The following is a 10,903-nucleotide window of genomic DNA, read 5'->3' on the forward strand; positions in this document are numbered from 1 at the left end:
TGAATGCAGCCATATGCTTCCTGTCATGGGAGTTCTGTAACAGAGAGGAACAGCTTCCCCTTATTCACCAACAAACTCTAAACACCAGAGCAGAGTATTGCTTTAGGTAAGATTATGACATTGTCCTCCAAAGATGACAACCGTTGTCTTGTATCATGTGATTCTCTCTCATACATCCCCCACACCCCATCTTTGGATAACCTGTAGGTGGAAGAAACCAAAAAGATGAAAATTGGTGATCCACTGGACAGATCCACAGACCATGGACCTCAGAACCATAAGGCTCATCTACTAAAGCTCCTGGAATACTGTGAACTTGGGGTAAAAGAAGGAGCCACTCTTGTGCATGGAGGAAGACAAGTATGTAGGCCAGGTAAAACAAGGCCTAAAGTAGGGCTGCAACACTTAGCCAATTAAATTAATTGGTTTTGAATGATTAATAATGTGTTCCTGGAGATAAGTTGTAGAAAGTATTTTTAATACAAGTAGTTTAAAATCTTTAGATATTTATGCTCTGTTTTCACATTCTGGTGGTGGTGGGAACAGTACACTTTCAGGTAGGAATTCACAAATGCTGGAGGGGAGGCTAAAGAGAACCAAATCCAGTAACTATGCTGGAAATGTTCTTCTGTACCATACAGACTTTGTAATCTGTAATAAAGCATGTGGACTGTAAAGAGCTTGGGTATAAAAACAGACTTACATCAGCCAAGGTGATCTATACTTAATGACAGTATTGTTAGGATTTCTGACAGAAACTAGCGCAGTGAGTTGTACCCTCCCTCACTCTCATGTGTGGAGAAGATAAATATGGTACCTGAAGACTCCCATATTGTGAAGCAGTCTACTTTGGATTAGCAAATGCTCATTTAAATACCATGCTTGTGAGCTACCCAAAGCATCTAGATTTGAATGCTTTGACATCCAAATCCTTCAGGTGATCTGAATAAGGGTAGCTAAAGATACAGGCTGAAGAAAATGTCCTCAATCAAATAGCAGGAACTTTTTAGATCAAGAGATCTGTTAAAAAGGTAAAAGTAGTCCCCTGTGCAAGCACCAGTAGTTTCCGACTCAGTTAACCTAACCCATTAATCAACTATACAAAAACCTTAGGTAAATTATTCACAAAGTAACTCCCAGTATTGCAAATGACCTTTTTAGTTTGGGGAAAGAATGCCTATAAAACAGGGGTGGCCAAACTTGCTTAATGTAAGAGCCACATAGAATAAACATCAGATGCTTGAGAGCTGTAATACATGAACATCAGATGTTTGAGAGCCACAGGAGGTCCAGGGAGAGAGGGAGGGGAACAGATGGGGGAGAGAGGTGGAAAGAAAGCAACTTTAAATGCATTCTCCAAGCCACTGCCTGGATTGGCTTGGAGAAGTGATTTAAAGAGATGCCTTCTGCAAGCTAACCAACAGGGTGGTGGGGGCTTCAAGAGCCGCACAATATGTGTGAAAGAGCCACAGTTTGGCCACCCCTGGCCTATAAGATGACCATTGGTACAGCAAGGAAGTCCCTGACATTTTAAAAATCTGCATAATTCTCCATTGCCTTCTCTCCAATTAGGCTTTTTCATGGAACCAACTATCCTGACAGATGTTGAAGACCATATGTACATTGCACAGGAAGAATCTTTTGGCCCTGTAATGGTCATTTCGAAGTTCAAAGATGGGTATGTCCTGCTGTAGTCACCTGTTCAGAACTATTATTCTGTTGGTACAAGGATTATGAATGCTGATGATGAAAGCAGGTAAATTTTCAATTTCTATCATGTATGGTGAGGTTGGGTTAATGGTACATTCACAGGACTCCTTTCTACAGGCAAATCAGTAACAAAAGGATGCCAACCAAACCTTGGCAAGTGGTAATAAAAGGCCAAAAACTGAAATGGCAAATCATGGTCTAGATTGGGATCCTTGGTCCTTCACCTACCACAAATGATTCTTTCTCTCTGCAGGGATATTGATGGGGTACTAGAACGAGCCAACAGAACAGAATACGGCTTGGCTTCAGGGGTCTTCACAAGAGACATAGGCAAAGCTCTGTATGTCAGTGACAAACTGGAAGCTGGAACCGTTTTTATTAACACCTATAACAAAACTGATGTGGCAGCCCCATTTGGTGGATTCAAACAATCTGGCTTTGGAAAAGATTTAGGTGAGTAGTCATCCATAAAAAACACAAAACATTACACAGTAATGCTTTTAATTTATTTTTTAATATCTAGGTGTTGACCATTGTCCCCAGGAGAACCTAACAGGTGTGGACCACATCCTACATGAAATGAGTGCAATCTATCCCAGAGTACTATGTAATATGAGGTCTCTGCAGCTAGAAAATTTGAAAGTCTCTGTTCTAGCATTCGCCTTTTATGCAGCCATAAATGGAACTGCAACAAAATATGAATGGGATGGTGGAGAAATAACATTGACTTTTGGAGTCAAGTGGAACAGGATACCATAAAAATGCTTCTCCCATTACAAACCAGAAACACTTCAAAATAAATTTGTATGTTTAAAGGGGGAAGAAGTGACGAAATGTTGGGGTTGAGTTCCTAATCGTTTGGGGGATTTTTGTTGTTTGCTTTGCAAGCACAAAAACTGAATCAAACTCTTAGCAGGCTATGATTATTTAACACTCTGATTTCTTTCAGGTGAAGAAGCACTTCATGAGTATCTCAGAACAAAGGCAGTAACAGTAGAATATTAATCAACAAAGCAATCCCTTGCTAATAAATTCAACTTTAGCATATTTCCTCAAGCACAAGGTGAAAAACATGTCAAAGACATTTCCTGGCATTACAAAAGCCAGAAACTCATCCCACTGAGCGAGGGAAGAGTACTGCATTCCTTCCAGGAGTTAAGACATTCTCTCTTCAGGTATATCATTTGTTGCCAAGCATTGTATTACCTGGATCCACCAGCAGAAGCTGTTATTTTGGTAGAGACCCCCAGGTGAGTCACAGACTATTCTGTGACATATCTTCAGCTATAACCCCCTTTTATTGTCTTGGCTCCATTATATTGGCTCCATTATCCACTTCAGTTAACTGGAATGCTCATCTGCAAGGTTACTGAACATCCAGTGGTGGACCTAAATCTACATAACAGTAACAGAAGTTTCCAGCTCCCTAAGCAAGCAGTGTGTTAAGATTGCTTGTTTTTTCCAAAGACAACACATGGATTTCTTGACAAGTTTCTAAAACTGTTCATTATACCAGCATTAAGCTTCTTTGGTTCAGTGACACAAATCCAGCATATTTTAAGCAGTACAGAAAGCCACTTCGCTATAACCATTGTAGATAAATTCAAGGAAGTGCCCTTAATATGATATACAGAGCTTGACATCTGTGTTAAACTATGCATATAAAAGCTATAGCAAATATTTTATAATCTGTTTGCCAATAAGGAACATGTACTCAACAGAGCTATGAATGCAAATTACATTAAATTGTGCGTGCTTTACAATCTTGAAATAAGTATTTCTTCAATGCATGCCCCTATCCCACTTCTGCTTTTCTTTTTTGGGGGGTGGGGGAAAGCATGGACTTTTGGCTGTCTTGTTCACCTTTCCAGAACTACAAGAGACAGCTGGAATATTCCTACATTGCTTCTGCTGGATACATTTTCTGAAAAATAGATGGCAGATCACATTCATTTTAGGAGGGCTGCTGGGAAGGGGGATTATTGCTGTTTCTGTAATATTCAGCCTGGTCTTTGCTTGAAAATAGTGTTAATTTTTATTCAGATCCAGGCAACTTTGAAATAGTTCCACCACAGAAATGGAACTGCCCCCAAAAGACCTCCTGATAATAATTCAGAACAATCCAGTACCAGCATTTTAAGCACAAAATTGTATAGATTATTCCTGTACAGTATTTAATATCAGAAAAGACAACATGTGGCAAAAAATGTCACTTTTAAGTAACAGTGTTGCTTTATCAAACAAACACAGGCTACATGGCTAGAGAAATAATTTCAGATTCTTCATACAATTGTTAGCTTAAATAACACTACTACCTGTGGATTTCAAATTAATAAACGTGAAATCTAGCCTAGATAAGTTTCCCCCTAATGTGGGCATGTTTTGTTGTAAGAAAGACAGTCTACAAGACTTTTAGTAAGTCACTTATACAGGCAAAAGACTTCATCCCAGCTACTATTCCTTACAACAAAAAGCCACTGAAGACAACAAACATAACCCCCCCCCCCCAATAGCACTTTAGGTCAGCTCTTGCAACACTACATGGGAGTTTTCAGGAAAGACTTCTGTACTATGTACAGAACATGCAACAGCCATTCACCATATCCATCATGCTGGCTGCACATCCAGGTCAGTGGGTCTATGCTGCCATGCAGGTCCCAAACAACTGGAACAATTCAGATAGTGAATAGTTCTCATATGAAATCATTTCCAACAGCTTTTGCTGTGGCTGTAACCTTAGAAACCGAGGAAAACTGTAAGAACTAGCCCTAAAGATAATCCTTAAGTGTCTTGACAAAAGCAGTTCCTTTCTTTTTTCCAATTCAGTCCACCATTCTAGTTTTTTGCTCCATGTTGCCCTCAGGGAAAGAGAGTGCCCTCGTTATTCTCCTGTCTTTGGACTCACAAAGAGATCTTTCAGGTTTCTCACCAGCTTGAGGAGAAATCAGCAAGCTAGTTTCCAGGAACACTTGGAAACAAAGTAATTTGCCCAGAGCTCTCTTTTCTCAGATTTAACAATGTATGATATGTGACAGAGCTGGATGTCTGAAATAGTTACGATGCATCTACTCGTTAGATTTAGTGTCCAAAACTTCTATTCTACCTTCTCCCTTGGACTTAGGAAGTTTAATGTTGTCTACAGTGACTTCTTCACAGACAGAGCTATCATCAGAGTCCTCTTCTGAGGCCGAATCCTCTTCCTCTGTACTAGAACCACTCAGTTCCACCAAAGCCACATTCTGCAATGATAACAATTTAAATCACAAAAAAATGAAGTCCTGCCTTCATCGACCAACACAATCATGTTGGACCTTAAATACATCTCAGTTGCCAGTCTCAAACTATTCTTATGTTGTTATGGAATTCAACATGCCGTGATGAAGTGATACCCAAGAGCGTTGCAGGATATATATATTGGGGGGGGGGGGGGCGGGGCGGGGGGGAAACCTGGGCAAATTCATAGAAGATGGATTGATCAAAGGCCATGATAGTTTGAGTTCTGCTAGATGCAGGAGTCAAACAAAGGCGATGCTGATCAGTACATCTATAAGTTTCTCAGAAGAATCTTGGTAGCTAATGTTAGACACCAATGGGCTTAGAAAGGTGAACCTTTGTTTAGGATTGCACAGGAAGAGATCCACTTTGGTCTGATTTGGCATGGCTCATCTTGTGCTCTTAATCAGATATATTAGGCTCAGACATGAGAGACAGTTAACAATGAGAGGAAGTGGCATAGTTCCTCCAGGTAACAAACCTATCAGCAGTTTTCAAAAGGGATATTACTAAGGAAGAAGGGAAGGGAGATAACTGTTCCTTTTGCACAGAGTAGAAGTGAGAGGTGCATGAAGTTGACCCATAAACGGTATTCTTACCATTTCAATAACATTTTCAGTTGAAGCTTCTACATGTTCAATATCAAAGTCTACAACAGGGCCTCTTTCCATTTCTCTTCTTAGTTCATCATTCGCATTGGCCATGTGTGGTAGGAAGCTCTGTACCCTATCCAAAACTAATACAAGGTGGAAAAAAACCCTTATGAGTTAGGAATCTCCCCCCCCAATTTGATTAAATATATATTTATATGCCAATCAAGAACTCAATTTAACCACCACTAGATCTGAACAGAGATGTGTCCATGCCCCTGACAAACCAGATAAAAATATAGGGAGAGGGGAGCAGCAGCTCACTATGCAGAAAGAAATGATGATAAAAACCCTTAAAATAAATATTAGTTATATTTTTTATTTATTTAGCAGATTTATATTCTGCCCTTTCCCATAGTTGAGGATATACTCCTCTCCCCCCAATTCCAATCAATTTGCAGATGATCTTGAATTTCTATGCACGAGCCAGTAGACCTGGATCAAATCCCCAGTAGGCAGGGATGTGGCATGGGTGGAGGGGAGCATGGGGTGTCAAAAACCAGTAGACCTGGATCAATGCCCGGAAGTTTGATGGGTAACCTGAACCGCTTATCTCTCAGACTATGCTACATCACAAAGGTGTTGGGAAGGTAAAATGGGCATGAGAGAATCTTGTATGCCACTTAGAGCTTCTTGGAAGAGCAGAATAAAAACATTAAATAAATACACTCTTAGGACACATCAGAAGTAGTTTTTCATCTTACCATGTATCACAGCAATTACATGGTAAAAGAACATCCCCGGGCAATATTTTAAGGATATGTTTCATGCTACATATGTATGTTCCTTATTTTCCAGTTGTCAAAAGCCTAGAGCCTCAGTTTCTCTCATTAGAGCAGTGGCCCCCAACCTTTTTGGCACCAGGGACCTGTTTTGTGGAAGATAATTTTTCCAAGGACCGGTGTGGGGGGGAGGCACTGGGGTTTTTGACACCCCATGCTCCCCTCCACCCATGCCACATCCCTGCCTCCCATGGGGGTCTTTAAATGGGGTGGGTGGGTGGGGTGGAGACTGGAGATGTTTCTGCCTCCCCTTCCCATTTAGAGAGTCTATAAATGAGGGGTAGGCTAAGGTCACAGCAGCACTGCCCCTTCTACTGGTCCATGACCCTGCAAGAGGAGACAGTCTTGGAGTGAGGTCGTGCTGCTTCTTTAGTCTGGGGCTGTTCTGCCTCACTCCGCGGCCCAGTTGCTAGCAGGCCACAGACCAGTACTGATCCACGGACCGGTAGTTGGGGACCCCTGCTTTAGAGCTTATCATTTAGAGTAACAAGGAGCACTCATGAATTTGCATACTTATTTACTGTATTAGTTTATTTATATCCCATCTTTCTCAATGAGGACTGAAACACCTTGTATCATTTTCCCCTCCTCCATTTTAGTCACAGCAACCCTGAGAGGTAGACTAAACTTGAGAGTGTGTGACTGCCCCAAGGTCACCCAGGAAGCTTCCATGGCAAAGTGGGGATTCAAACCTGAGTTTACTAGGTCTTAATCTGACACTAACCACTACATCATGCTGGCTCTCAAATTTCATCTGCTTTTTTCTAGATTTGCTCAGAGCATTACAAGCTCCAAAATGTAATTTTCAAGAACATTAAACTGTTGATCATGCTTATTTTTTAAAGGCCTTTACCAGGGATGGCCAAACTGTGGCTCAGGAGCCACATGTGGCTCTTTCACACATATTGTGTGGCTCTCGAAGCCCCCACCACTCCATTGGCTGGAATGAAGAAAGCATTTCTCTCTTTAAATCATTTTGCCAAGCCAGCTGGCAGCTTGAAGAATGCATTTAAAGTTGCTTTCTTTCCTCCTTGCCTTCCCTCCTCCCTTCCCCATCTATTTTCCTTCCTTCCTTGCGGCTCTCAAACATCTGATATTCATGTCTTGTGGTTCTTACATTAAGCAAGTTTGGCCATCCCTGGCCTATACTTTTAAGTCATATTATACAAAGTGAAGTATCCCAAGAATGGGAAAATTAATTTGAATAAATGGTCACTAGTTTGTATATACCCTATTTTGCATTTAACACATCAAATAAGTTTGGCACTTCTGGAAGGTTTGAACAAAAGTAATATGAAAGGTTTCCTCTCCAATGTGAAAATCCCAAAGCTATTCACATGTTTTTAAAATTTAAATGTAATGAAGACTTTTGAGGATGGAGTCTGTTTTGTTTTTAGTTGAAACCCTGGCTTACTTCAGTGGTTTCAGATTTGATGGTTTCAAATCTTCCAGTGTTTACGCTGGGCTCTAGAGCAGTAATTCTTGCTCAGGAACAATCCTACACAATTTCAGTTTGCAGAATATACTTACGACTGCTCCTTGGTACCCATACTGTCTGTGACTTCACAGACTTCTTATTCTTTGAATTCAGTAGCAGTGTCTCATGAATACCTGCAATCAGAAGCAACACATTATTCTGATTTTTAAATATTTTTTCCTTTCACGGAGGCTCTTCTTTCATTATAGATTAGCAGATACAATGAATTTACCTGCCATGTACAATACACTTATACATGTTCAACAATGTATGCACTGCAGAAACCTGTGGTGCAGCATGCAGCAAAATAAACACGACAGCCTAATATTACAAAACAATGTGTCCAGTCTGTAATATATGAAGTGAACCACATCTATAGTGTAGTATAGGGATCCCTAACCCTGTTGAACCTGTAAGTGCTTTTGGAATTCTGAGAACAGGTAATTGATGCAATAACAAAATGGTTGCTAAAAGGTGGTGGGACCAATCACAGAATGGCTGCCATGGAGACTGGATCAAACCACTAAACATTTGAAGGTTCCAACCCAAGCATTCTCCTGTGGTTGAGGTAGCCATTTCCACACAAAGATAGTGCCTCCTGAGCTCTTCTGAAGTGGAGGAAAACTAGGATTGTTCATTTGCTGTAAAGGAATATATGTTCTGGGAAAAGAAGCAAGTGCACACCAGCCTTCACAAGCACCACACTGAAGCCTCCAGTGTGATGCATATAGTGGAGAACTGCTACAAAGCTAAAGGAGCTTGACTCCTATATCATACATCTCTGGAAGGCTTATTTAAAAAGCATACCTTCCTGTAACACAGATATCAAACCCCACAAGAATATACAGAAACAACCTAGAACAGGAGCTTTCTGAATTACCAATGATTACAACACTCAGGATGATAGAACCCCCAGAGCTTAACAAAGATATCAGGCTCTTATCTAACATGCTAAATCACTCAGTTCTTGCATCTGTTAACTCTTTTATTATCTGTATGCTAATTTGCTGCTATTCACAGGTTTCACCGACCACTTTAATTCAATCTTAGTTATATTTCTCACTTATGCATCTTGGCAACCAGCACACCCACACATGATGGTTGTCAAAGTCTGTTTCAATGTCTCTGAAGAAGTGTGCATGCACAAAAATGCTTATACCCAGAATTAAACACTGTTGGTCTTAAAAGGTGCCACTTGGCTAAAAACTTTGTTCTGCATGTTACTATGCCAATCCACAAGAAGAGGGGGAATTCAAGAAGCCATAGCATAATATTAACTTTAGAAGCCACAGCATATTAGCTTTAGAGTTCATTAAAACACGTTATCAAGCTATATGTTAAGCAAAAAAAGGGGGGCGGGGGAGCAACGAATATTGCTTGGGCATAATGGAAAATTTTGAAGTTTGCAAGGGCAAAAGGGAGCTTTCCCCCATCGTGATCAGAAACATAACTTGTTCTCCATTCACTTCCCCCCCTCCTTGCTATTAAACTTCTACCTTAAAAAGAAAAAAAAACCCTCAACTCTGGTGTACTCAAAAGTGTACTCATTCCTTTATGATTTCCAAGCGGCTCCGTTTTTGGCTAGTGTAATTTTTGCATTTTCAAACTGTATTTCACTATTCCCTTTTCCGTAAAACGTGCATTTTTGCAACAAACAGAACAGACGCGTGTAAACTCTGTATCCACAATTTTAAAACCCTCCCCTTTCCTCCAGCCTAGTTCCGTACAGCAGAAACTGTATGATCAGACAGCGCAGGCTGCTAAGCTTTTTGCCACCGGATCAGGCTCGCTTACCTCCACCCGCGCCGCCTTCCACAAGCAGAAGATCCTGGGATACAGCTCGACACGCGCCACCTGCGTTCAACTCCATCCACCTCCTTCCAGTTTGGTCTTCCCACGCGCGCCTTCTCCACGGTAAACCGGATCTCAAATGAGACAAGTGATACAGCAAAGCACAGACCGGCCTCACAAGAGCAACGGCGCCACCTACAGCGTGGAGGTCAGAATGATTGGTTCAATCCGGAGAGCGCTTTTCCTTGCGTTTGCAGACTAGGTAGTCAATATAAATTTGAAATCCTTCTTCACCCCTGCCTTCGCCTCCGTGGCTCCTGTGTCTTTTAGAGCAGTAATCTAGATTACTTTACATATGAAATTATTTCTGTTTCAAAAACTATATTCTATTAACAATCATGTGCTTTGAAAAATACAGGGGGTTTTTTACTTGTAAAAAAACTTCTAAATCTCTAAATCTACTTACTTTTACTTCTAAATCTCAGTCAAAGCAAGTGGACTCAGAGAAAAGTATCTTGAATTTCCTTCACTAAGATTTAGCAAATATTCCATTCACATATAATAGGAAATACTTCCTCCTCCTTTCACTTTTCTTCATAATTTAGGCTGAAAGTGTATGACTCGCCTAAGGTCACACAGTGCTTTGTGGCTAAATGGGGATTGGAGCTCTGGTCTTCTCTTCCCAATCATAGATCAACACTTTAACAACTACACCACTCACATACTGGACACTAAGTATGAATCTTCGAATTAATCTTAGAATCCAGAGTAAATATTGGCTTCTCAGATACCCTGGTGTGAAAATATGGGAGAATTTGTTTGGTTGAAGTAGAGTCCAAAGTGGCAGCACTGTCTCACTTCCCATGTTTGGTGAACCAGCTTTATCTTCTCCCCTGCCATGTACAGATGCACAGAGACAGTACCTTCCATTTCTTTTTCTCTAGAGCTGCAGTTCTCAGGATACCATAATCACCTTAACTTTAAGTACAGTCTGTTCTATGATCTACAGGCTGAGAGTAGGGGGTTAGGCAGAACTTCCAAAGATCCCAAAGCAAAATAAGTAAGGTGGTGGAGGGGTGCTCCCACGTGGCAAATAAATGTCTCAAAGAGAAAGAGGAGTGAGGTTGGCAGCCCCTGTGCAGGTGGAGAGGATGAGACTGAACCATTTGGCCTGGCAGAGCAGCACAAAAGAACTTCAAAGAAATAAGGTCCAGGAATTC

At 40.9% G+C, this 10,903-nt stretch overlaps 2 protein-coding genes across 3 annotated transcripts in view; one reads left to right on the forward strand and one right to left on the reverse strand.

The window, feature by feature from the left end:
• Window positions 1-3,484, forward strand: part of ALDH1L2 (aldehyde dehydrogenase 1 family member L2) — a 39,128-nt gene extending 35,644 nt beyond the window's left edge. Inside the window, exons 20-23 of the mRNA XM_060245582.1 lie at window positions 208-373; window positions 1,573-1,678; window positions 1,964-2,163; window positions 2,660-3,484. Coding sequence (XP_060101565.1) covers window positions 208-373; window positions 1,573-1,678; window positions 1,964-2,163; window positions 2,660-2,715 — 528 coding nt within the window. The 3' untranslated portion in view covers window positions 2,716-3,484. The remainder of the gene's footprint in view (window positions 1-207; window positions 374-1,572; window positions 1,679-1,963; window positions 2,164-2,659) is intronic.
• Window positions 2,195-9,832, reverse strand: NOPCHAP1 (NOP protein chaperone 1). Of its 2 annotated transcripts, none has more exons than XM_060245583.1 (4): window positions 9,687-9,832; window positions 7,946-8,026; window positions 5,583-5,719; window positions 2,195-4,949 (listed from the first exon to the last, which is right to left on the reverse strand). In XM_060245583.1, the coding sequence occupies exons 1-4, from the start codon at window positions 9,760-9,762 to the stop codon at window positions 4,776-4,778; spliced, it is 468 nt and encodes a 155-aa protein (XP_060101566.1). In that variant the 5' UTR covers window positions 9,763-9,832; the 3' UTR covers window positions 2,195-4,775. The 2 variants fall into 2 exon arrangements, with proteins under 2 accessions (XP_060101566.1, XP_060101567.1); XM_060245584.1 differs by having other exon boundaries at window positions 9,693-9,809.
• Window positions 9,833-10,903: the final 1,071 nt, after the last annotated feature.

The sequence above is a fragment of the Heteronotia binoei genome, chromosome 8 (assembly GCF_032191835.1).
Source record: "Heteronotia binoei isolate CCM8104 ecotype False Entrance Well chromosome 8, APGP_CSIRO_Hbin_v1, whole genome shotgun sequence".
NCBI classification, from domain to species: Eukaryota; Metazoa; Chordata; class Lepidosauria; order Squamata; family Gekkonidae; genus Heteronotia; species Heteronotia binoei.